This window comes from Trypanosoma brucei, chromosome 8, assembly GCF_000002445.2.
Source record: "Trypanosoma brucei brucei TREU927 chromosome 8, complete sequence".
Lineage (NCBI taxonomy): Eukaryota > Euglenozoa > Kinetoplastea > Trypanosomatida > Trypanosomatidae > Trypanosoma > Trypanosoma brucei.
Genome location: NC_007281.1, coordinates 1,099,022 through 1,124,180, shown reverse-complemented (window position 1 = coordinate 1,124,180; position 25,159 = coordinate 1,099,022). Strand labels below are relative to the sequence as shown.

The 25,159-nt window shown below is 46.5% G+C and overlaps 10 protein-coding genes across 10 annotated transcripts, besides 17 other annotated features; all 10 read left to right on the top strand.

Annotated features, from left to right (window-relative positions):
• Positions 1–25,159: part of a sequence feature (sequence corresponds to BAC RPCI93-10J17) that runs on past both edges of the window.
• Positions 123–143: a sequence feature (AT_rich).
• Positions 181–201: a microsatellite.
• Positions 581–626: a sequence feature (A-rich).
• Positions 1,291–1,785, top strand: Tb927.8.3760 (hypothetical protein; the record flags this gene model as incomplete). Its single annotated transcript, XM_842114.1, has 1 exon — positions 1,291–1,785. The coding sequence occupies one exon, from the start codon at positions 1,291–1,293 to the stop codon at positions 1,783–1,785; it is 495 nt and encodes a 164-aa protein (XP_847207.1).
• Positions 1,602–1,634: a microsatellite.
• Positions 1,812–1,904: a sequence feature (T-rich).
• Positions 1,917–3,368, top strand: Tb927.8.3750 (nucleolar protein, putative; the record flags this gene model as incomplete). Its single annotated transcript, XM_842113.1, has 1 exon — positions 1,917–3,368. The coding sequence occupies one exon, from the start codon at positions 1,917–1,919 to the stop codon at positions 3,366–3,368; it is 1,452 nt and encodes a 483-aa protein (XP_847206.1).
• Positions 4,324–4,346: a microsatellite.
• Positions 4,491–5,300, top strand: Tb927.8.3740 (hypothetical protein, conserved; the record flags this gene model as incomplete). Its single annotated transcript, XM_842112.1, has 1 exon — positions 4,491–5,300. One exon carries the CDS (start codon positions 4,491–4,493, stop codon positions 5,298–5,300), a length of 810 nt encoding a protein of 269 aa, XP_847205.1.
• Positions 5,648–5,671: a sequence feature (AT_rich).
• Positions 5,680–5,713: a microsatellite.
• Positions 5,774–5,823: a sequence feature (T-rich).
• Positions 5,892–6,278, top strand: Tb927.8.3730 (hypothetical protein, conserved; the record flags this gene model as incomplete). The annotated part of the gene is made up of 1 exon (XM_842111.1): positions 5,892–6,278. One exon carries the CDS (start codon positions 5,892–5,894, stop codon positions 6,276–6,278), a length of 387 nt encoding a protein of 128 aa, XP_847204.1.
• Positions 6,866–6,906: a sequence feature (AT_rich).
• Positions 7,249–7,284: a microsatellite.
• On the top strand, positions 7,707–8,801 carry Tb927.8.3720 (hypothetical protein, conserved; the record flags this gene model as incomplete). The annotated part of the gene is made up of 1 exon (XM_842110.1): positions 7,707–8,801. The coding sequence occupies one exon, from the start codon at positions 7,707–7,709 to the stop codon at positions 8,799–8,801; it is 1,095 nt and encodes a 364-aa protein (XP_847203.1).
• Tb927.8.3710 (hypothetical protein, conserved) lies at positions 9,456–11,825 on the top strand (the record flags this gene model as incomplete). Its single annotated transcript, XM_842109.1, has 1 exon — positions 9,456–11,825. One exon carries the CDS (start codon positions 9,456–9,458, stop codon positions 11,823–11,825), a length of 2,370 nt encoding a protein of 789 aa, XP_847202.1.
• Positions 12,315–12,354: a microsatellite.
• Tb927.8.3700 (hypothetical protein, conserved) lies at positions 12,375–16,835 on the top strand (the record flags this gene model as incomplete). Its single annotated transcript, XM_842108.1, has 1 exon — positions 12,375–16,835. The coding sequence occupies one exon, from the start codon at positions 12,375–12,377 to the stop codon at positions 16,833–16,835; it is 4,461 nt and encodes a 1,486-aa protein (XP_847201.1).
• Positions 17,537–17,557: a microsatellite.
• On the top strand, positions 17,918–19,231 carry Tb927.8.3690 (isocitrate dehydrogenase; the record flags this gene model as incomplete). The annotated part of the gene is made up of 1 exon (XM_842107.1): positions 17,918–19,231. The coding sequence occupies one exon, from the start codon at positions 17,918–17,920 to the stop codon at positions 19,229–19,231; it is 1,314 nt and encodes a 437-aa protein (XP_847200.1).
• Positions 19,331–19,361: a microsatellite.
• Positions 20,225–20,272: a microsatellite.
• Positions 20,917–20,942: a microsatellite.
• Tb927.8.3680 (hypothetical protein, conserved) lies at positions 21,352–23,289 on the top strand (the record flags this gene model as incomplete). Its single annotated transcript, XM_842106.1, has 1 exon — positions 21,352–23,289. The coding sequence occupies one exon, from the start codon at positions 21,352–21,354 to the stop codon at positions 23,287–23,289; it is 1,938 nt and encodes a 645-aa protein (XP_847199.1).
• Tb927.8.3670 (hypothetical protein) lies at positions 23,856–24,344 on the top strand (the record flags this gene model as incomplete). The annotated part of the gene is made up of 1 exon (XM_842105.1): positions 23,856–24,344. The coding sequence occupies one exon, from the start codon at positions 23,856–23,858 to the stop codon at positions 24,342–24,344; it is 489 nt and encodes a 162-aa protein (XP_847198.1).

Genomic DNA, 25,159 nt, shown 5'->3' with positions numbered 1-25,159 from the left:
CTGTTTTCCTGTTCCTTTTTTTGTTTGTGTGCGTGTGTGTTTAAAATACGTTTACAAGCCATTCGTCCTTTTGTGATACTATTTACCCTGCGACGTGCAAATTGAGCGGAGCAGTCGGCGTCAAATAATATTTAAAAAAAAATCAAAACGTAAAGGGGTTGGGGTGGGAAAGTTTAAACGATATATATATATATATATATAGCTGGAGGTTTGTATCTGCTTATTGATTTATATTTGTTTGTTAGGGAGAGGGAAATAAACGAAAAAGAAAAAGTTCATAAAATGTATGAGTATGTGCGTTCGCTTGGTCGGAGAGAGGAAGGGAGCAAATAAGAAAACTAATTAAAACTAAAGAAAAAAAAACGAGTCGTTTTTTTTTTGGTGTTGTTATTGTCGTCGTTTTTACACTCCCTATTACTTTTTGTTTTTTCGTACATTTCTTGATTTGTTTCATTTGAAAAAAAAATAAAGAGGATTAATATGTTTTGTTCATTCACGCCTGGGTATGAGACGGTTCGTAAAAGTGTGGTTTCCTTCTCGCTAGGTGTGCGTATGTATTGTAGTGTTTTTTTTTTACACGTTTTTGTTTTTGTTTTCTCTCTTTTTTTTCTTTTTTTTCTTTTTTTGCATTGGGAACATTTATTGGTGATGTTGTAGCTGTTGTTTTTCTGCGCACACCCTTTAACTCCCTCTCGATCTCTCTCTCTCTCTCACTACATCTCCCTTGTATTCGCCTTACTCATGTGTGTTGCTGTTGTTGTTGTTGGTCATGTCGAAGGTTTTTCTTCACTTCGTTGTCCACTTTTCTTAACCTTTTTTTCTCTTGCGTGTTCTGGCTCCGTTCGCTATCTTTATAATTACTATTATTATTGTGATTTGGTTAGTTGCTATTTGCTACAAACCTCCCTCACGAGGTTTTTTACTTTTCCTATTATCTTGTTGTTCATAGTTCATTTTTTTTTTCCACGCGGCGAAGTAATCAAAGGAGAGTTGAACGAACCTACAAGGAAGGCAAAAGAGAAAAAAAAAGCAAAAAGAAGGTGAGGACATTTGATGGACGTCATATTGTTCGTTTAATTTTTATGCTCTCCTTCTCCACAGCGAATATATTCAGTTCTCTTTACTGCTTCTATTTTCTGTTGTGTTTTTTTTTTTTTTAATCCTCTCCCGTGTTTTGGGTTACTTTACTCACTGCTATATATTTGTGAAAGAAAACGAGAGAATTGCAAAAAACAAGAAACAAAAAACAAAAACGATATTATTTCAGATCAACTACCAGAACCATATTGGATGCGTTATCATATTTTTCGCGGTCCGTGCGTTCGATGTTTTGTTGTTTTGTTTTGTTTTTTGACTAATATTATTATGAGCGGATTATTTATTCCTTCGCCACCGCCACCGCCACCACTACTACTACTACTACCCTCAAAATTCTTTAATATCTGCTTAGTGTTTTGCGATTGCGCAGTCAAAATAAGGAAGTCACTGCAGTGGCAAGGAATGGGTGTGTGTGGGGTACCTTTCATGATTGAAAAAGAAAAAAAAAGAATAAAGGAGGAAGAGAAGGAGTGGATTATGTCTTACGATATATTTAGTACCTGTACTTATTCATTTGCTTATTTTTTTATTTATTTGAATTCTCATTCTCACATTCTCCCGTTTTGTGTTTTTTTTTTTTGGCCTTGTATTCGATTGGTTGGTTGCGCGTCATTACCGCTATTACATTGCACGTTTCCGTTGGTACTGCAACTTTGGTTGGTTGAACCATACGACACGAAGCAATAAAAGGTGATACACAGTCCAGGAAGCGGAAGAAATAAATAAATAAAAAAGGACAGGTCGAGAGCAAAAAAAAAACACGAAAAGAAAAAAGGAAGGAAGGAGGGGAGGGGATAAGAGGAGAACCACTATAGGCAATGTCAAAAACACTTTATCTCTTATATGAGGGTCCCACGGGTTATGCCCTGTTTAAGGTACTCACCACGGAGGAAATTGGTGCTGGTGATGTTGCACTACAGAAGGACCTTCAAACGTTTGCCACGTTTTCCCCGTGGGTGAAACTTCTATCCTTCGCACCTTATCAGTCACCGGAGAATGCGTTGGAGGACGCCGTTTGCATTAATGAATCTATTGTAAGTCCTTTCCTGAATAACTTTTTGACTTCGGTTCTGTCAAAGAAGGCAACAAAGGGTGAAGCCAACTGGGAGCTTGGTGTGTCAGACCCCAAGTTGGGGAGTGCCATTCACGATGAGCTGAAATTCGCTGTGTTGTGCAATGAAAACGTGGTGGAGATGTGCCGCTGTTTGCGTTTGCACGCCGAGAAATTGTTGCCCGAGCATCAAGAAAAGGATATACTTCGTGCGCAGTGCGGTCTCGGCCACGCCTTCTCCCGCAACAAAGTGAAATTCAACGTTCATCGCAGTGACAACATGATTATTCAATCTTCTGCTTTGACAGAGCACATGGACAAGGGCGTCAACCTTCTTGGAATGCGCGTAAAGGAATGGTACGGCTGGCACTTTCCTGAATTGGCTAAGGAGGTGCCGGAGCCACTCAAGTATTCCAAAGTCGCTCTGTTAATTGGTAGCCGCAGCACGCTGGAAGAGCGCGATACTGAGGAGGTAACGCAACAAATCGCTGAGATTCTCGAGGGTGATGAAGCTCTCGCGGCTCGTGTGTATGAGAAAGCCGTCACGTCGATGGGTGGCGATATGGCAGAGGTTGACTGGTCAAACATTCGCCGCTTCATGAAACGTGTCGTGTCTCTTGGAGACTACCGAGAGTCGTTACAACAGTACCTTGTGGATAAGATGATGCTTGTGGCACCCAATTTAACGGAGTTGATGGGGCAGAACATCGGTGCGAAGCTCATCTCGAAAGCCGGTTCCCTTACAAACCTCGCCAAATCGCCTGCGAGTACCATCCAAATTCTCGGTGCAGAGAAGGCTTTATTCCGTGCCTTGAAAAAGCGGAAGGGCAACACCCCCAAATACGGCCTTATTTTCCATTCCACCTTCATTCAGCGCGCCGCTAAGGAGCATAGGGGTAAGATTTCTCGTTACCTTGCCAACAAAGCTGCCCTTGCGTGCCGCATTGATTGTTTCATGGACGCCCCGCCGCAGGTCTTTGGCGAGAAATTGCGAGAACAGGTGGAAGCGCGGCTCAATTTCTTTGACACGGGTAATAAACCGCCCTCAAACCGTGTAGCTATGGAGGAGGCGCTCGAACAATACAAAAAAATTATTCGCCGCCGTGCAAAGAAACAACGGACCGCTCAAAGCGCTGAAGCCGAAGGTGAGCGTGAGGAAGTGAGTGAGACACCGAAGCAGAAGCGATCACGCCGAGAAGTGCCACAAGAATCGGCATAGGATTTCCACACGAACACACACACCATCCAAGTTTGAGTACATTCACATTCACACGCGGTCGCACGTACACATATACGTAGGACTATCTGTTCATGCATTTCGTATGTTGCCGTGCACCCTTTTCTTTCTTACGTTCTTGTCATTTTCCCTTCGGAATTTTTTTTGTTTAGCACGGCAACCCCGCTTTTGCAAATCGCTCGTGAAGTTGAGTTTAGCACTGAGCCCAGCGTTCCTGCGGTGCCATGCGGGGTGACGGGGGACGTAACGTCACTGGTTGGATTATTGAGGTGTGTTCGTTTGAGGTTGCGGTGGGAAATAAGTCGAAATATGGTTAACGCAGCATGCTTTTGGAAAGGGGGAAAGAAGGACGCAATACCTGATGAAGGTAAGTTGATATGTGGATTTTGTTTCTACATATATATATATATATTTCCCATTTTATGTCTGTGTTTGCCTGGCTTATGTTTGTGAACGACAAGAGTAGTGGGAAAAAAAGGGAATGGAATGAGTAGCGGATGGTGGGGAAGCGGTGACTTTACGGGAGGGTTCATGTGTACTTCTGCTGATTTGAGTTTTACAATTGAAGCATCATTCCACTCCATTAGTTTTCGGTTGTTGTGTTTTCTTCGGTTCTTTGCTTCTTTTTTTTTTGTTTTCTTTTTGAGCATGTGACTCTACGGATTTTGTTATGACATGCGAGAAATGAAAGGAGATGAGACAGCGAGAGAAGGGAGGGAAGGAAGCAAAGAACGGCTCCAGCGAAGTAAAAAAAAAAACTATCAGGCACACGTTAAGTAAGAATAACGCCGGCACGAGGTGCCAGAGTGCGCGCGGGTTCAAATATTTCCCTTGATGCACGTTTAAAAAAAAAAGTTATTAATACTACCAAACAGGGACGAAGTTTTGAGTCGTGGTTTTCGTCAACTTACACGTTTGCAGGGCGTGTGTGTGTCTTTATATATATATATATATATATATGATACTCAAGTGCCTTTCCAGTTTAACCACACAGCTTCTTTCTTCGTCTTATTTCATGTGCTCTCGTCGGGAACGAAAGGGCGCTTTGTACAGAGCCCACATCAAAAGAAAAAGTTGCTTAGGTACAGTGCTTTTAATCGCGTTATGAATGTGCTAACATCTCACACTCATTTGCACATGCGCCGCTCCTGTTGTATGGCGACTGCGCGCGGATGTTTGGGAAATATCCGCACAAGTGATGTTTCCACACGCCGTTGCAAAGGGGATTATGGTTTTAACATTTTTCACAACTCCAACCCTCAGCATGGGGCCTCTTACGCCCGTCATGAGCGGAGGATGCGGGAAGATGAAGTGGAGGATTTTCTGAAAAGCGTGAAAGGTTGGGTGCCGGTGGATGAATGTTTTCCGTGTGTTGATGCCGATGCCGATGCTGAAGGAGCTGATGCTCGAAAAGAAGAAAAAGAAGAAATGGGTCCCGCCCCACTGACCATTTTTACCGGTGAGGGGGCGCTAAAGCGCGATTTTGATTTCGCTAATTTTCGCGACGCGTATCTTTTCATGGGCCGTCTGTGGGCCTTTTGTTACGGAAGCGACAAGTACCCAAACGTAACTTGGGAAGGGACGAGGATAACGGTATATATTTATTCGCCATCTTTCCGGGGTCTCAGTAAACGTGAGGCTCGTCTCGCCGCCTTTTTGAACGATCAATACAACATGTTTAAGAAAAGCAAACGGCAACAAAAGGTAATCATTGATGGAGTGGTTAAACGTTCCGTAATTGAGGATATGATGGGTGAATGTGTGGCGGAAGCGTTGAAGCGTCGCGAGGAGGAACGCCAGAAGCCACTCGCGGAAACTGTAGAGGGCATAGCAACTTCATGGGAAGCTGTTCTTTCAAAAGACGGTAATAACAATAATAATGACGGAACTCCTTCTTCTTGCACATCCCCGTAAGTATTCATTTGCACGAGTTTCTTCCCTTTTTTTTTCTCAGTTGATTGCGTGGTGTCTGTGTTTTGGATGAATGTTATATTCACACTTCTATTGCCATTACTATTGTTATTTGCTCGTTTCTCTTCCATGAATGTTATTTTTTGTTTTTTTTTGTACTGTGTTTCCTTATTTGTTTAATTTAACTTCTTTTTTTGGATGAAATTAACAAACATTAGAATTTTTAAAATATAGAATAAAAAAGCCAACAACCACTAAAAAAAAATAGTTAGTGTGGTGACATAAACGACCAACAGGCACACAGAAGAAGAAAAACCGTGTCCTCTGAATAACTCATTTATCCATAAGTGAATTTAAATAAATTAATATTAATAGGTGCGCGTATATATATATATATATATATATATATATATATAGTGGACCAGTGAGGAATTGGATTTTTTTTTTCTGAAAAAACAAGAGAACCATTTGATTGGAAAAAAAAAATAAATAAATAATAATAATAAAGAAAAAAGAAAAAAGAAAAGGGGTATTAAGAGCGTGACATCACACAAGGGACAAAATATTGTGCATACCAACTGTGGCTGAGTTAAAATGAGTGACTTGCAACCTATGAGCGGCAAAAATAGTTTCCAACTGGCATTGATGATTATGGGTATTGTTGGTGCCGCTGCCAGTGGTACAATGACATTATACAAAGTTATGTGGTATACCGTGGAGAATATTGACGCAGCCCGCGTTTTCATAGCGCGCTTATATGTGACTTTCTTTGCTGTGATCATGCCGTCGGCTGAATTGGGAATGATGGAACACAATGAAATGGTAAAGTTTCTCCTATCATATGTTGGCCGTGCTTTTCTTTATTTATTCATGGGTGGTTTGCTGCTGGGGGAGGAAGTGGCGAGTTGCATTATTGGTGTATTTATGATCGTGCTTAGTATTATGAATATAGTTGGACAGGTAATAGCTAATAAGAGTTAAACTCCCTCCACAGTGTGGGCTTTGGAAGTTTGCTTTGGTTGCTCAATTGGGGAGGAGGGGGGGGTTTCTGGTGGTGGTGAGTGTATATATGGTTTTAGGGATATGGTTGGGATTTTAGCACTGATTGCGTTAGCGTAAGCGCTCACTAATTAAGTTTTTTTTCTTCTTTGACAAAAAAAAACAAAAAAAGAAGGAAGGAAGAGGAGGGATCTTCCACTCACTCCTTTATTTCTACTTTTCCCAACATTTTTATACCTTTATCTCTTTGCTTTCTCTCCTCATTAGCTTTGACCCACGAATTTACTTTTTTTTCTTGCTTTTTTTCCCCCTCCCACCCCATTCCTCTTCTATGATTGCTTCACGATGCAACCACTATTTCTGCAATATTAAAAGGTGTCTCGAATGCTCCTTTACAAACCGCAGAGGGCGTGTGCGCATTAAATTTATCCAACAAATTATCCTTAAGGAGGGGGGGAGGGGAAGGAAAAATAAATTGTTTTAGGGTTTGAGCCACGCAATTACGATGACAGTTACGACAGCTGGTATTGCTTTGATCGAGCCAACAGCATTACGTCTCCCACCGCCTCATATATATATATATATATTTAAATGTTGTTTTATAAATATTCTTGAAGTAAAAAAGACAGAGAGGGGGGAAACAAAGAGGTGGTCATACTCCACCTCCCCCTCATACCTTTACTCCCTCGATTATCTGGTGTGCATTCAGCGTATGCAAAAAAAAAAAGGAAAAGAGGATGTAAGACTACAGGAAAAGAAGGGGAATAGATTGTTTTTTTTCCCCCTTGGGGTGATGGAAGGAAGTACATTTGCACTTACTTACGAATAGCAGAGGATAATGTCTGCTTTGCTTTGAAAGAGGTTGAGATTGATGTTTGTCGTCTCAGTCGTTTCTGTTCCCTCTCCCTGCGTTCCTTTGATGAAATTCCACCGCCTCATATATATATATATATGTGTGTGTGTGTGTGTGGGTGTGGGTGTGGGTGTGCAGTTGTGCTTCCGGATTTGTAATTGTATTTGTTTTTTTTTTCATTTCAACTCCCCTCTTTTCCCCCCTTTTTACTTATAACTTTCATCCGTATCCTTGAAGGTTCCCCCGTTGCCGTCTGTCCTTGTTTCCTTTATTATTGTTAACCCTGGCGCCGCAGGAAAACAGTCAGCTGCAGGAAAACGCCATTACAGGGCAGAGACAACAACAAAAACAAAAAGCGGCCCGCATTGCGGAAAGTTTTTTTTTTTTAAGGTGAAGGCAGGGAAGGGGTGGAGAGCTAAAAAGACAAACGCACAAGGAGCCACAAACCAACGAAAAGGATATTCTCTTAAAGACGAGACGAAAAGGAGATCAAATAGTGACACGGTGGGATCAAGGAAGCATTTAGATAGTTAGGAGGCAACCAGTCACTAATTTAGATGAAAGCATGCTGTGGCGGTAAACGCCTACAAATTTGTTTTGTTGTTCAGGCTATTTGCATGGTGTGCCTCGTTGGCTTCGTATTCTCACCTCCCAGACCTTATGCCCAGCCAACATGTGATTGCCATTACGGCGTGGTGGAGAGGGAGAACCCGCGGTGCCAATGTGTTTGTTTTGGCGATTATCTTCTCCCCAACTGCCTCTACACAGCCATTGATGTCGTGGATGTTGAGTTATGGCTCACAACCAAATCAGGGAAAAAGAGGGGCAACACGTACCCGTTGTCCAGCGGTGATATTGAAAGGGGATTGGACCGGCTGTTCGGTCATAAGAATAGTAGCGGTTTGTTTAAGTTTCGCCGGGGCACAAGTTCCTTTTCATCTGAGGGACTGGTAAATAGTAGTATTCGATCCGGAAAATTTTACGTGGCAGCAGTTGTATCTATGCCAGGGTGGGCAGCACAACATCTTCTTGCCTATGTAGCGCAGAAAGCAGGTAAAGGGGGTGAAATGACCAACTCAGCCTCTGGAGTCAGTTACACACTTTACGCCGCTTATGACATGGCGAAAGGACCCCCACTCCCCGTTATGTACTACTACGAGTCTATGGCTTTTTTTACTGGCATCGATTCCAACATTTTTATAACCGCGGCGGACTGCGGCTGGATGTTTGGAGCAATAGTGTTAGTGTTGCTTATGACACGCATCGAGCAGCTTTGGATGTATAGTATTGTGGCTGGCCTCGGCGCGATTTCTAGGAGGAGGAGAGGAGATGAAAAGGGTTCCCTCTTTCTTAACGAGGATGCTGCCGGTAGTAGCAATGTAAGCCGCCACGACTCGCTCCGTCGGAGCTCATCCAAAGGAAGCTCCTCCATGAAGTCTTCAAGTAAAGATAAAAAGAAGAATAAGAAGGCTGATAAGGAGAAAAAGAGGAACAACAGCAAGCGGTCCCGTGCGTCAGGAAAGCGGGCTGCTTCCAAAAGCGAACGTCGAGCCCCGGACTCGGAGGCCCCACAACTCGGGGAACGCCGCAGTAAGTCACCAGCAGGAGAAAATCCCGGTGGTGCGCAGTGGCGAAACCCACTGACTATCTGATCGGCCGAATGCTATATAAGGGCGGATAATTTCCGTTTTGCTTTATCCAAACAGCGTTTTATAACTTTCTAAGTTTCTTCTTACAATTACAATCGTTTCCTTACCGCCTTCGTGGTTTTTTCCCCCCTCCTTGAGAGAACTCTGAAGAAGAAAAGAAAAAAAACGATGCTTTCCTTTGAATGCCTTCGAACTTCATTTTTTTTCTTTTTTGCACTTCAAATCTTTTCGTGTTGCCAGTGGGTTGTCGCAACTGTTTCGTGGTGGTGCTTTGTTATCCTTCACTTTGGTGGTGCAGCTCTTTTATCCTTGATACCTCTCTGTCTTTTGTTGCTGTTGTTGCTATTCATTGACGTATACACACAGGGCATTACGCACGGCGGGAAAGGACACTGGAAGTAAAAGAACTCCCTAGCCTTAGAAGCATCCCTTTTTCTCACCTGATTGCGTTTGTACGCACAACAACAACAAAAAAAAAGTGAGCCACCTGTGGAGAAGTTGCGTTGTGTCGAGATCGCTTGTTTTTTTTTTTTTTAAGTATCACAACACCGTAAGCTATCACTGCTCCTGTGGCAGTTGTTGGTACCGATCCGAGCACTATCCATCATCAAGTAGCGGTTCATACATCAAAGGAGAGTAACGAAGGGAAAGGACTTCATGGGACGCCGAAAGTGTTCAGCTTCCACAGTAAAGCGACCAGGGGGGCCAGATGCAACAACGGGAAGTAATGAGGGTGCTCGCGAAGCACCTGTTGAAGGTGTGATGAACGCTGCAGGTGAGCCAAACACTTCGGAAGCACAACCACTGCAGTCACAAGAAGGAGAAAAGGATGGGGAAAAGGGCGTTGCTGCTGCTATCACCGAGCACTTCAGCACTGTGGAGATTTACTTCCAACCCGCCGCAGAAAAGCGGCGCGGTGGCTGTTTTTATCCTCGTGATATTGGCACACTGCTGTTGTGGTCAGTACCATCACCGGTACCGCTCGTTGAAGGCCCGCGTGTAATTTTCGTCAAGAACAGATCGAAACTCCGCGATGTTGTTGTCTTATACGTGAATGGGTGGACACACGATGAAATGCTACTGGGCGCAACCGCTGCTCCCGCAATCCAAAACACAGCCAACGGAGCACAGGGCAACAAGTCCTCGTTAAAAGGAAAGAACGGAAAGCGGCCACGAGAAGGTAATGACGAAAAGGGTGCGACACAACGAAATACGGTGGAAAGACAATGTTCAGAGAGCATTGGTCGGGCAATGTTGTGCCCAATACGCCAACAGCAGTGCTGGGCCCGACCGGAATGCGGCGTGCAGTTCGCACCTATGATTGTGCAAGAGGGTAACTCGAGAGTCGAGCGGGATATATTTTGGCGAGGCGGCAAACCCGCAACACCAGTGGGAGGGCAGCACTCACAGGAAGGTGAACAGCAGAGCAATGGCGCCCGTGCGGCTGCAACTAAGGGAGAGAATAGAAGTAGCGGAACCGATTCATCTGCACCCAGAGGGGTGGGAGCGCTTTTTAATCGGGCACTAACAATAGCTAATGGCACGTCAAACACCAGTAGCGCTCAGAGTGACGACAAACTCCCAACGCCCCTTGAGTCTTTGAAGGTGTTATCATCACCACCTGGCGGAGGACCGTCGTTGTGGGATGACCGAGATCTGCTTTTAAAGTACGCGCTTTCTCTTGAGAGAGATAAAGCGACTTTAGAAGCTTTAGGCTTTGCCGTGGGGGTACCGGACCATGATGAGCCGTCTACATGGGAATCTTTTGATGCAGTCGGCAGTGCAGCGGATGCAAATTGTGCAGACAAAACAAAAAACTCACTTCCGAACGTTTTCGCCCTTGACTGTGAAATGGTACTCGTAAAAAACAATGTGAGTGCCCTGGCACGCGTCACGCTTGTTGATGTGCGTGCGTCCAGTGTCGTTGTGGACACTTTGGTGAAGCCAGACGAAGAAGTGGTTGACTACGTTACACGATTTAGTGGCATCGACAGTGGTATGCTCGAGGGCGTGACTACCACGTTGAAGGACTGTCAGCAGAAACTCAAGCGGTACGTCACAAAGGACGCCTTTCTTGTTGGTCATAGCCTTGAAAACGACTTGCGTGCATGTAAAATGCTGCCAAACTGCTGGCTGTTGGACACCGCTCATTTGTTTCCGCACCCGAGCGGGCTACCCTGTAAAAACTCTTTAAGGTACCTTGCTTTGCGATACCTAAAGAAAAGCATTCAACAGGGCTCACACGACAGTGAGATAGATGCTTGTACCAGTGCGGAGCTGGTGTACCTAAAGATGCAGCATGGCCCGGACTTCGGGCTGCACACGAGAGTAAACGTATTGAAGCTTATGGAGGAGGTGTCAGTGACTGGGGAGGCCAGTGACGAGCGACAGGGTGGTCCTCCCACTGTAAATTCACCTATTTCCGTTGAGTTAAACCTGTTTGACGACGCCTGCGTTCTTAGCGATATCGTTCCTAACAATAGGGGTAAAGGGGGAGTGGCAGTTAATGCGGTACCCGTACGGCACGACGGTGACGCGGTACGGAAAGCAGTACGGTGCTTAGAGAAGCGTCGTAATGCACCAAAAGATGCAGGTGATGACGTAGCAGTTTCATATGCCTTGACGTGGGTGCAACTCACCCAGACCGTTGTGCCAAAAAACGCTGAGGTAGCGAACGAGGAAACCCCGTCATGGGAGGAACTGCAGAGGGAACGAGTTGATGAAACCAATCGCCACGTCATGCAAGTTGTTCAAGCAGCGCCGCACAACAGCCTCATAGTCGTCGTGGTCGCCGGTTCTTCAAACGACACGAACAAAAGCAAAAAGTGCGGTGAGGACGCAGCTTCTGCCCCTGCAGGAGGAGCTGCTCCTCGCGGCGCATGTTTTGCGTTCGTAAAGGACGACAACGCGGTGGGGCCACTCGCTGCGTGGCTTAATAAGGGGCTTACGGACAACGGGGACGGCGCGAAGGATGAGACGAACGCATCCGATGGGTTGCGCAGCATCCCGGCATGCGAGCAACAGTAAATGGTTATCTTTAACATTCCAGTAGGAGGGGAGGGGTAAGCGGAGTTGCTTCGCTCATTACTTCGGCCGTTCGTCGTCTCACATTTGGAATTAGTTTCATTTACATGAGACGAGCAGCGATACAGAGGGGACGCGTCATCTTGCCAATTCTTCGAATGCACTCTTTTCGGTTACATATATTCTTGTGCCCCTTTCTCTATCCTGCTGTGCCACACCGCTTGTGAACGGTGTACCGCCATTATGTTTGGTGAATGTTGGCTTCCACGCTAGTTTATGCTCTAACCTCTTCTTTTTTCTTTGCACATTTCTCTCCGCATCTAAATTCTACGGTTGTTTAGCTGTTCTTGCGCTACCGTGTGGCTTTTGTCCCGCGATTGAGCTGCATTGCCTGTTGGAGACAAGTTCAGGTGCCGTCGTTCGCAGCAATACATCGACGTGGTGCTTTGCACTGCGTCACCTTGTAACTTCTCCCTCTTGTGGGTGTTAAAAATACATATATATATATATATATATATATATATATATATATTACGTGGTACCGTAGGAAATATGAGCGAGTCAGTGGGTACGGATGAACATGTTTGTCTGGAGTACATACAGCAGCTGTGCAAGAGAGTGGAAGACACCGGGCGCATCGCAAATCAGGTTAGCAAAGGCTATGAGCATTCACTTATGGGCACCTTGGATGGGGAGGTTCTGTTATACGGCATTTCAGATTCCGATGAGCGCATAATGCAGGTGGATGCATTGGTGAACGCCCGGCGAAAATTGACGCGGCGTTCCACAGCAACGTGTGTGGTGTTATCAGGCAACGTGCTTACGCTTGCCATAATGTCTTCTCACTTAGCTATGCATCGCTGGAGGGTATTGGAGGCGCAGACGAGTTTTGAGGCTTCCGAGGCGTTGAGGCAAGAAGCCCTGGAGGCCGAGAGAATCCTCCGTGAGGCCCAACATTCTGCAGCCTCGGTAAAGCCCCAGACAAAGTCGCAGAAGGTTTCGTCGGAGGAAGGCAATATAACGAGTAAGGACACGACTTTCGCTTTCTCACGTGACATCGACAGTGACGTGTGCGAATTATCGACGGATAACACAGGGGAGACCTCGAAATCCACGAGCAACATCGAGACTGCCTCTGCCTCTCTCTCGAGCGAAGTAATACCCTATCTGGTTATTATCGATGCGTATACGCACGAGGTGTTACCCGACATCATTTGTCAGCTGCGTTCCCTGGAAAGTCAGTTTAACATGATGCTCACCATTACAGTTATGATGCATGCTGGCTATCAAAGCCGGCTCCCTGGAATGGTTGTTTTCCCAAAGCATGCCCCAACGTTGAAGGAGGTGTACAACGCCGGGTGTGATTTGGCACTCTGCCGCTGTTTCGATCACAAAGTGGTTGCGTTCTTCACTGAAATGTTTACCTCAGCTGTTGGGAGGTGGCAGGCAGACATGGGTCAGCAGTTGTCCGGAGGCAACTACGCTATTATGAAAACCGCATTTGGTAGTACATTGGACCAGTATGACGATGAGGAGCCCTCCGATGATTTTTTGATGCTTGATAAAAGACAGCAGGGGTCACGGATTGGCTGCACGTCACCACGGGGTCGGGCGGATGGAGCAGCAACGCTGAGATCACCTTTAAGAGGTTGCAAAGTGGCATTCAATGAGTCAGTTTGTAGTTCACGTATGGGAGGCTGCCGCAAAAGACCGGGGATTCCAAAAGATTTCGTGGGTAGCGTCATGAGACCTGCGTTGAGATCGAAACGCTTGGACAAAACGGCATCGCACGCGAAACCTAAAAGGCTTGAGTCTTCCTTTGGGGACACCATTAGGACCTTTTCCTCAGTGTGGGATGATGACGAAGTGTATGAGGATACCCTGTTGGATGAAACGGAAGAGTTGGAATCTGCCGCAATAGCCGCGTACCAACGGGAGCTTTCGGAGCTGCTGACAAAACAAGAAGAGTACGAACAGACATTGACAGCCCTCACCGAAGAGAATGAGCGCTTGCATGCCGCTCAAGAGCTTGTCCGTAGTCCGTGGGAATGTTCATCCAGCGCATCGTCTGACCAGGGAAACAGTCCCGACACACCCAATTATCTTAAAAAGGAACAACAGATTCACATGTTGAAGGAACGCTTGATGGAGGTGGCAAGGGAGCACGGCGGGACTCACGGTGTAATGTTCGACAGACCTCGTCCCAGGAGGAAGCTGGGTAAGAAGTCACCAAATGGAAAACAAGGTGCATTGTCAAAATCCCGTCTAAGGAAACCTACTCTTGCCATGACCAGTCCCAACAGGAGACGCTTGAATCACGTGCAGTTACTTGAGTCAGCGCTAATGTCATACCACGATGTGCCTGCTGCAGAGGATGATGCCGATGATTTTTTACTTGAGTCAGCAACCGAGTCAGCGACATCACAATTTGATGCGCTGGGCGCCGCAAAGGCTGATGCCTTGCAAAGTGAAATATCCGCGATTGAGACGCTTCTTCAAGGGGCGCGGAATAACGGGGAATCCCTATGCAACGAAAAGTATGAGGCCCTCTTAAAAAGCACATCAAAAGTTTCTTGGGGAGTTGGACAACTCTCAGATAAATGCGCTAGGCTTCAAAGAGAGTTGCATAGAGCAAGAGAGTCCGTGTTGGAAAAAAGTTTCGTTGATAGGCGGGGCGAGAAAGACGTTGGTGGTGCGTCCACTAAGGGTGTGCCGGAAGGGAAAAAGGCGCTGAGTAGGAAAAGTAGTTTCGCTAGTGGTGGGTTATGTGGCACGAGGGGTTCAGAGCCCCTACATAGGAGTCGAACATCTTCAGCGGCGCATGGACTTGGCGAGAGGCGGAAAAGTTGGGCGGAAGCACCCAAAAGGATAGCAATGTCAGCAAGGAGTCGACCCACTCACTTCGCTGAAAGCTCTTCAGCTGCTAAAGGTGACAAGCAAATAATGCCACTGAGGAGGGTGAATTCTATAAGATTCCGGGAACATGATAGTGAGGCTCAATCAACTCATCAAACAGGGTTTCGCGTCCCCAGTAACTTGAAGTTAGCTGAGAGCGGACAATTGACTCTCTCCGATGGGCTCACTTCCCCTTGCGAGGGTAAGGGGCAGTCCATGACTAGTGGCACCGTTAACTCTGGTGATTGGTCGCGACCAGTTTCCCAGAGTGGATCGCGGCTTCAGCGTCCATGCAGCAAGGGGTCCTTAGTTGTTGATGGTACTTCCCTCTCTGGACTCGGGAGGATTTCCCCTTCGTGGCAAGTTAGTATCGCAAGTCTTCGAGGATCAGGTGCCAGTGAGAGGTCTAAAAGGCTTTCACCCATCGGACCAGGGACGCTGCATGCAGGGGACGCAAACGGGTCGCAGGACTTCGGTACACGTTTGCCAACTCCTGCGGAGCATCTCTGGCAGCGACAACAACGACATTCCCAACGCGAGCATGTTTTTGCGGATGACAGACCCTTTTGTGGGACAGGAAGCACAACTGACTCAGGGGGGGATCAGTCTTGCGCCAACTACTTGAGTCATCACGAGGCCCTCGGAGACTTCCTTAGAGCGTTATGTTGCTGCTACCCAGCTTTGCAACCCATGTTGCAATCTGAGGTTGCTGCTTTGGAGTCTTTGGCACGACATGGTTCAGCTGGATCAGTCGAAGCCGGTCAGGAGAGCCGCGTTGCTGGTCATGAAGGGCAACCTGCGATGGCTCTCGACACGAAGCTTCTTCTGCGGCTCAGTGAGCGGCTATTGTCGTCAATGAGCGGACTTGCTGACAATAATGCTGGATCACCGCTGACAAATACGATGTACAGGGCAACTGGTGGTGCAGTTGGCAATGACACTCGTGGTAGGGGCCTATTTAGTGCAAAATCCACAGGTATTGATCTGTACGAGGGTGCAGTCAGTGAAGGTCCAGTTGCTAGGCTCGGAAGGAACCTGCGGGACCGTGTAACCTTACCGCCGCTGCATAGATTGCCCTCCTGTGGTGGGGACCGCTCCGAGATCCCCTTTTCTGGTGGTTGTGGCCAACAGTTGAACGATGGGGAAGCTCCGGGGAGCGCATTGAAAGAGAAACTGCAAGCCCTTGTTGGCGCAGAGTCCGCCTCCTTCGATCGGTCCTCCCTGTTTAAACCACGTCAGTCAGTTCAGAATGTGGCACATTTGAGCGATACGGAGAGCACTGCACCGGTATCCCCACCACCATGGGGCCAGTCCGTGAGTTCAAAAAAGAGCAGCGTAAGGTACGGCAGAAATCTCCAACCCTTTAGGTGGACTCAACGGCAGGGGCACACCGAGCCAGGAGAAGGGCTGGATGATGGGCAAGGTCCTACAGGGGACGATTATACCGGTGCACCTGGGACCGCTGTGGCAGAAAGTTTGGTTAATATATACCGCAACTTCTGGCGTTTCAGCATGCACTGCGAAAATTTAAGGAAGGAACTATTTGATATCAACTGCGAGGGCATGCCACGGGAATGGCGTGATGGATGCATCAGCTCTCCGCAGTTTATACTTTCCGGAAGTGGACACGGTTTGAAAGACGATAGATCTTTGCACGGGCGGTCGTTGTTTGCACTACCCGTTGCTTCTGCCAATCTACGGCGCCGGAATAGGTCGCCTAGGCGACCCAACGCGCTGCGCAGATTGAGTAGGGCGTGGAACTTTGGTGAATTTTGTGCAAGAACGCGGTCTGCATTAATGAGGTATTCACTATTAGTAGAACATCTCAATACAACCTCGTCTCCAAGAGGTGGCGGCGTGCAGGATGGACGTGTTGGTTTGTGCCGTCGCGCCGGGTCTTTGACACCTCGCCGGCACGTGGGGACGCGGAGAGGAACTGGCACCACCGGATGCCCGACGCTTCGCACCAACAAAAATTTGAACAGCAGTCCTTTAGTGATTGTTGGGAAAAATCCCCCGAGTCTCCCAACTGGAAGGTCACCGAGCATAACGCCACGGACACCACCACATGGTGGAATGCGACAGGGAGGAGATAAGGAAAAAATGTCACCTCGCTGAGGTTACCGTGTTTCAGAATGGATGCCTTCTTTATTATTCGGGTTTAATGTGGCGTCGTGCGTAGCGGCGGCCTGCAAAGGTCAGAGTGGAAAATAATTAGCAAACGAGCAAAAATAAAGAGATGTGTTGCGTGTACAGTTATATACTAGGTTCCGTGTGTGTGTGTTGTCTTGTGTTTTGATTTATGTTGCTGTATGAAATGGAAACGTCATTTACATAGTTAACCCGCGGAAAAAAAACCAAAAAAAAGAGAAAAATAATAATGTTTTGTTGAACTCTTTCTCTCTTTCGTCTTTTTTTTTCCCCCTCCTTTCGGGTTCGTCATCCATCCACATATGTTGTTCCCGTTATTATTCATGAGTGTAGGGAACGCATGGTTTGCTTGGACCATGCTATGTTTTCCAAACCGAGCATCGAATAAATAAAAGAACATTAGCTTCTCTTCTATTCCTGTTCCTAATTGCTTTTCCTCCCCCTCTTTTTATAGTGTGATTTGCCTCTTGTACTTTGTTTGGTTTTAAATATTGTGTGTGTTTTTGTGTGTCGGTGAGTTTGTAAATGTTGCTTGCCGCACGTGATGTACAGGAAGGAGGGAAGGCGAGGAGGAGTGTGAATGGAACCGGGGGAAAGAGGAAAAGGAAGGAGACCATTACGTGCTCACCCATTCCTTTTGTATATATATATATATATGTTTGTTCGTTTGTGTGTGTGTGTGTGTGTGTTGACTTATTTTCTTCGACTCTACTTTTACCACCTACTTTCATCAGTGGATTATGCGTTACCTTTATCCTTCATTTTTTGTTATCACTATTATATCTTTCAAGTACGTATTTCTTCACTAACAAAGCCACTTTCCACAGAGAGACGTGCATACCCACAGAAACTGAAGCAAAGAAAAAAAAAGGTCTCTAAAAATAAGGAAGCTTGCGTTCTTAGTGAACAGCAAGCACAAAACGAACAGTTCAAAAAAGGACAAAAGAAGGAGGTTGGTTGTGTACGAAGTGATAGTGGAGAAAAAAAAAGTAAAAAAAAAAGGAAAACATATAGAAGAAAAGTGATCACAGAACGGGTTAGTGTAAACTATGTTCCGCCGTGTAGCCTGTGCAGCTTCCTCTGTGAACGCAGGTGCATTAACACCGCGCTTTGTGTCTACAACACGTCCAAGCTTGGGTCGCATTAAGGTGAGTGGGACGGTTGTTGACATGGATGGTGATGAGATGACACGGATCATATGGGCACTTATAAAGGAGAAACTCATTTTACCCCATGTCGATGTTCCTATTGAGTACTACGACCTCAGTATTACGAGTAGGGACGCAAGTAATGATAAAGTTACTGAACAGGCAGCGGAGGCCATACAACGACATAACGTGGGTATTAAATGTGCGACCATAACTCCCGATGAGGCTCGTGTGAAGGAGTTTAACTTGAAGAAGATGTGGAAGAGTCCTAACGGGACAATTCGTAACATTCTTGGTGGCACGGTGTTTCGTGAGCCAATCATTGTGAAGAACGTCCCTCGCGTGGTGCCCCAGTGGAGTGAACCGATTATTGTTGGTCGTCACGCATATGGTGATCAGTACAAAGCAACGGAATCTCTTTTCCCCCCCGGTCGTCTGGAACTTGTGCATACACCAGCTAATGGCGGGTCGCCGCAAGTGCTGGAGGTATTCAACTTTAAGGGTGAGGGTGTCGGACTTGCCATGTACAATACACGGGAGAGTGTTGAAGCGTTTGCGGAGAGTTGTTTCGAATACGCCATCATGCGGCGCTACCCCCTCGTACTCTCTACGAAGAACACCATCCTCAAAAAGTATGACGGTTTGTTTCTTGAAACGTTCCAGCGCATGTATGACACAAAATATCGTGAACAGTTTGAGCGACTGAATCTAACTTATGTGCACCGACTCATTGACGATCAGGTAGCACAAATGATTAAGGGCAACGGTGGGTTCGTGTGGGCCTGTAAGAACTACGATGGCGACGTGCAAAGTGACATAGTCGCGCAAGGCTTTGGTTCATTGGGTCTCATGACTTCGGTGTTGTTATGTCCGGACGGTAAAACAATTGAGTCGGAAGCAGCTCATGGGACAGTAACAAGGCACTATCGCGAGCACCAAAAGGGGAAAGAAACAAGCACGAATTCTGTTGCATCAATATTCGCATGGACCCGTGGATTAGCTCATCGTGGGAAATTAGATGGGAATGCGCCACTGGTGGAGTTTGCTTCCTCCCTCGAGAGGGCAACGATCAAAACCATCGAGGGTGGGCACATGACGAAGGACCTTGCGCTTTGCGTGCACGGGGCAGCAGCACTGCAACGGTCTCACTACGAGACAACAGAAGTGTTTATTGATAGCGTGGCGGAGGAATTGGCGCGTTCAGTAAAGGGGTGAAGGTTTAAAAGTGGGGTACACGGCTTTGGTAACGGCAGATATGCACTGAGGAACGATATCATGGATGATTTGGAAGTGAGGAAGCGTTAGCAGTACAAGTGTGTGTGTGTATGTATGTATATCTGTATGTGAGTTTGTTTGTTCACGTTTTCATAATCAGTGTTATATATACTTGTTTGTTTATTGCATATGCATGTAGCACACATTTACATCGAATATGTGGGAAATGTTGTGACTAATCTGCTGACACTCGCGTAGACTGAGACAGTGAAAGGGACGGAGAAGAGAAGGGGTGAGGGGATCCCTCATATTTTGTATTGGTTCAAGTGATGCTGTGAACTGTTGAGAAGCAAAGTGAAGGTACAGGGGCTGGGCAGGTATTCATGGAGGGAAGGAATGGTAACCGTGTCAACGACGCAAGAGGGGAGGGAGAAAAAAAAGACAGATATTTTGTCGTTGTTTTGTCTTTGTCTTGGATCTAACCAAGAAGTATGGTTTGGAACAGAGGCCCTGGAATTATGTGGACGGATTCCAGAACTCAACGAAAAAGGGAAGGGATGGAGGAGTTCACATAACGATGTAAATTCGTATGTGTTGCCGTTTTTTTTTTTCTCCTCTGTTAGTAGGGGGGCACTGTTGCCTCATTTCCACGTTTCCATCCCCACCCCTTCATTTTTGCCCTTGTTCGATTACTTGTGAGGGTCACACATGCAAATGTACAACTTCTCAAGCACATTTGTTGTCTCTTTGTAGAGATCCATCTTATTTTTGTGTTGTTGTTGTTTTTGGTTCGCCCGTCATATGCGATCTTTAGGCCTCCACCCGCCCTTTTTTCTTCTGTTGGCTCGGAGTGTGTGCTTTGCTGCTGCTGTTGTTGTTGTCGTTCTTGTCAGACAATATCTAATGTTGTGTTGGGGAGTGTCCCATTTCTTCCCTCTCCCCCGTTTCGTTCCCGCAAATCATTCCGCCTGTTCACCCGAAAGCGTGTTCGTCATTATTATTATTATTATTGTTATTGTTATTATTGTCATTAAAATTATTTTTCCGTTCGATGAATTTTTCTTTCTTTCACTTCCTTTCGCTTTCTTTTTTGCTGATTTTTTTGCTTCCCTCTCCACAGTGTCGCCTCAAGTGGCCAAGTGAAGGTAATAACTCACTCGGTGCTTTATCGAACTCCGCGGCTCTGTTTGGTACCACCACCGCATTTCCGATTCCGCCCCCCTCCCCTCCCCCGCTGCTTGTCGTTCAGCAAAGGGTTCTTATCTTCTTTATGCACTGTTTGTTCTTCAATTTATTTACGTGTGGCGATCCGGGAGTATGGAATGATTTCTTTATTCCACTGAGTGTTACATCTTCCTTTCCTTTTCCTTCCCTCATCCATTTACGCGTCGGTCTCTTTTCCATTCTTGTTATATTTATTTATCAACTAATTTATTTTTTCCCCTTTTTTTGCTGTTCTTCGCACTCGTGTTTATTTGTTTATTTTCTTGGTGTTCCCACCACACCGTTCGGATGTTACTGGTGTTTATTTATTTATACGGCATGGGCCTCTTTTTTTCCTTCAAAACAGGAAGCAAAAAAGAAGGGGACAAAGTTGTTGGTGGGCGAGCGCGAACCGAAGCCGTAGTGGATGAAGGTTGGATGAAGTACTTATTATTCCATGCATTTAACTGAGCATCATTCAAATATATATATATATATATGTTTATATGCATTCCTGCCAAGACGAAGAGAAATTAAATGGGTGGATGAAAGAAAGGAATAAGCAGGGAGTATATGTTATATACCAAACACCGCATATAATGTGGCTATATGTGTATAAACACGAGTTTGCACCCTTGTGCGCACGTGGGTGAATGGGCGTAAAGGGGATTCCAAAGGGAAGGAAGGAGGAAAGAACAAAGGCATCTCATTAGATGAGAAGGGGAGGGGAAACAACACAAAGGGCGAAATATATGGTTGCTGTGTGTACGCATATATTTCCATGTGTGAAATCAGTTGCACTTGTTCTTATCCATGTGTTTACGTGAGTATCTCGACGAATATTTTCTTTTTTTTTTGCTTACGCTTTCTATTTTAGTTACACAACAGCAAAAGGGGGCTAGATCAGAGGAATAAGGATGGGAGACAATCCACTGTCTGTGCTACAGCAACTCGCATCTAATCCCCAGCTGATTACTCAGATGCAGGGAATTTTAGCACTTCTGTCACCTGGACATGGTGATGGTGCCACTGGTGCCCGCCCTGGAGGGGTGGGTCTAGAACAAATTGCTGCGTTATGCCCCCAGCCGCGCACACTGCAAAATACGGCTACAACAGATATGGGAGCAGCATCTTCTCTCATGGCAGGTGGCTTAAATGTTGAACCCCCACGTCAGCAAACTCGCTGGCCCTCACCAGTGGCAACTGCGTCTGAAAGCAGTAACTTACAGTCGCGTGGTGACAGCAAAAGCGATGTAGGGAAATATGGCGTCGTTTCTGTTGAGCGTTATGAGCGGCTCATGGCTCGCTACAAAGAACTAGAGAAGCAATCACACCGGAGACAAGGGAAGAGGAGTGAACCCGTCGTCGATACGCAGCGTGTCCTTGATCTTGAAGAGGAAGTGGCGAGACTTAAGCGAACGATAGGACATCTACAGGGGGTTGTTGAGGAGAAAGAGAGCGCATTAGAGAAACACGCAACTCAACATAACTTAGAGGTTCATGAGATGAAAAAAAACTATGAATTAAAGATAAAATCCCTCACACAGACGCATGAAGCCGCAGTGCGGAAGTTGGTAAGTGCACAGGAGTTGGTAACTGCCGCTAGGAACTACCAGACGGCTGTTTGTGCCAATAATGTTGGCGGGGGTAATTCCGTATCTACCACCTCAGGGCAACCGCTTTCTAATACTGTAAATCACACCAGAGGATTAACCACAACATCATCTGGTAGTGGACCGAATCAACCGTACACACTTCCACACCCCGATGGGAATGCGTGGATGAGTGCCACCACCAGCGACGACAGGTCCGCACCAGTCACCACTAAAAACAGTCACTCAGTGAAACGAGAGCGCGAGGGCACTGTTTCCACGACTCCCACCAGACCCCTCAAGAAGCGGAATCCCCGCACCCCCAGCTATACTGTAGCCGACAGGATTTCCGAAACGGATGAATACGTCAAAAAAGGTTCTCCTGTGGTGAAGAAGGAACTCAATTCGCCGACGGCGGAGGCACAACAGACGTGCCTCGACGGCATGGGGTATCAACCTGCGGTTGGTTCCAACATCTTGCGTGCACAAACCTCTTATACATCGGCTGCGTGCACTCTAGTGGAAGCTGTGAGCAACAGTCGGCAACAGTTCCAGCAACAACGAAGTGAAAGTGTTCAAATGCAGCCGAGATCTGGCGCGGTAGCGCTCCGTCAACGCACAGGAGGTCTTTCCCCCGTCGCATCATCGAGCGGTTCTGCACTGATGGCAACTCCAAGTAGTCGTGGACTCCGCCGACCGTTTCGCCCAGTGAGCGGTGCCTCCTCTGCTGTTGGAGGGTCCACTCGTTCCCCTTCTCCTGTCGATCCGAAGCGAGGGGCAGTGCAGCCACGTTACTTTATTACGACGAGTCTAACAGAAAAGGAACGGAACAGTGTGATGGAGGCGATCCAGAAACTCGGTCAGCGCGCGGTCCTTGTTGATAACAAGGTAGATGAAATTCTTCCGCTGAACACAACACATATTGTTCTCCGTGGTCCCCCACGGAGCGTGAAAGCGTTGTGCGGTGTTGTGTCCTCAAAATGGTTAGTTCAGCCGTCATATGTGTTTGATTCACTCGGTGCCGGTTTCTGGTTGGATGAGGAAGTTGAGGGCGGACTCCGGTACTTCCCGCCACCGTTAAGATGTCAACGGTTTCTTTTGACAATGCCGGAAGGAGTGGTGAAAACGATGCTGCAACGTGTGGTGGAGTTCGGTGGCGGTGAGGTGGTTGGCACGAAACGAAATGGGAGCTCGAACGATCAGGACGTAGTCGTAGTTTCGTCAGGAGATGAGTTGTTACGTTTCGCTATAAGTCGTGATTAACGGTTTGTGTGCGTATGGTACGGTTGGAGCGAGGAAACTGCTGCTTGTGCGTGATTATATATGATCAGCTGCTTTCCTCCACAAAGCGCTCCCAAAACCGAACCATGCGGGGCTCTGCGACACGAAAAGGATCGGTTATGTGCATTTCGCTCACCTGACTATGGACGCCTCTGCGAATATATACGCGTGTAGTTTCATGAGGGTAGTGACTTTAGTGGGTGAAATGCACGGTTTAGGCGTGGATAAGGCCATTCACCGACGTTGTGTCAAATGTAGATGGTAAGAGGGTCTACACTGATAGAAGATATGATATTATCTTAATTGAAGGTGATTGTTTGTTTACCTTATTTTTCGCTTAGTGAGGATTATGGGAAAATAATTATGATTTCTGCGCTTTCCTCTTGTTTTTGTTTTTGTCAGTCGACAAAACCGCACATACATATGAATGGTGATAGAAATGAAAGTTGATGTATGGCGTGACGTCTCAGAGTGGGGTAGCATGTATATGGGAAGGAAGGAAACTATTTGAGCATTGTATGAAGAATGGAGGGAAACAAAACTGAATAATGTTGGTTTTGTTTCCTGTTTTTCTCCTTTTGTTTCGTACATTCTCCTGCGTCTCTTACCTCCCATCAATTTTTTCCTGCTTCCAGTTCCCGCTGGCGCTACGTCGTGCCCCTTCTTCGTCCCCCCTTTCCTTTTCACCTTTCCCTCCCTCCCTCACTCTTTGCCCATGCAGCCACTTCCGTCAGAAGATGCATTTATTTGTGCATGTGTGTGTTTTAAAAACGCTTTGTACAGGCCCAATGTTCCTTTTTTTTTTTCCCCCTCCCTTCTGCCTTTTGTATTTCGCTTTATTATCTTTAGTGCGTGAAGGGAGGTGTAGATACCACTTTCACACCCAAAGGCAGGATGGTGAGGGAAAAGGTAAAAGAAATAAAATAGCTTCAGCAGGAAATGAGAGATCGCGGTGCTCTTGTCGCTGGTGTTTGATGTTGCTGTATTACTTTTCAGCGCCACCGTCCTGCGCAGTGCCTTTGGCGCACGAAAATTAGATCATGTCTCTTCTGAGTTTTAACAAAGAGGGAAAAGGAGAACGGAGAATTCAAAAGACGAGACGGTTGGAGGAGGGGTATGGAGCATTAGGCACAGGAATCAGAGGAAATGGAACAAGTGGTCGTTTCTTTTTCTTCGACCTTTCTCTTATTGCCATTGGTGTGGTTTACTTCCTTCACCTCTAAGATGCGTCGCTCTACACTGTTTGGACCTCCCCCAAGTTATACTTCTGTGGTATTCTTTCTTTTGTTGGGCGGTGATAGACTGAGCAAATTCAGCCAGCACACTAATCGAGCTGACGCGGAGGGACAAATACACCAGGGGAGTACAAATACATAGAAACGAACGCGTGGTGGTGGGGAGGGAGTACGGTGCACTCATCTCCAGGTTCGATTCTTGTTGCAAACACAAATATTAAGCGCCACAAGTTCTTTCCCGTAAAAGGCAGTTCTTGAGGTTGAGTGTCGAACAAGGTGAGAGGAGGGGCCGAGAAATGTTTTATTCCTACCCGTGAGAACCGGAAACTAAAACGATTTTCTTCCCTTTTCTGTAAGGTGCTGCCTTTTTTTTTTCTTGTAACTCTCGGAGTTGACTAAGCGTGCAGCGCTGCCCCCTACAAGGTGTAGCGACGGAAGCGGCACGTGAAGTAACGTGTGAGTATTTAGCCTTTTTGGAAGGATTCAGCAGAATTAGTAAACACCAATAGGACAAGTGTGTTAGCTGTCCCTCTGGTAAAAATAAGAAGCGAGAGAAGGCTGTTTGTATCCCGTGAGTTCACAGAAGAGGGCAACTAGCTGAAGTGCCATTTGTTCGC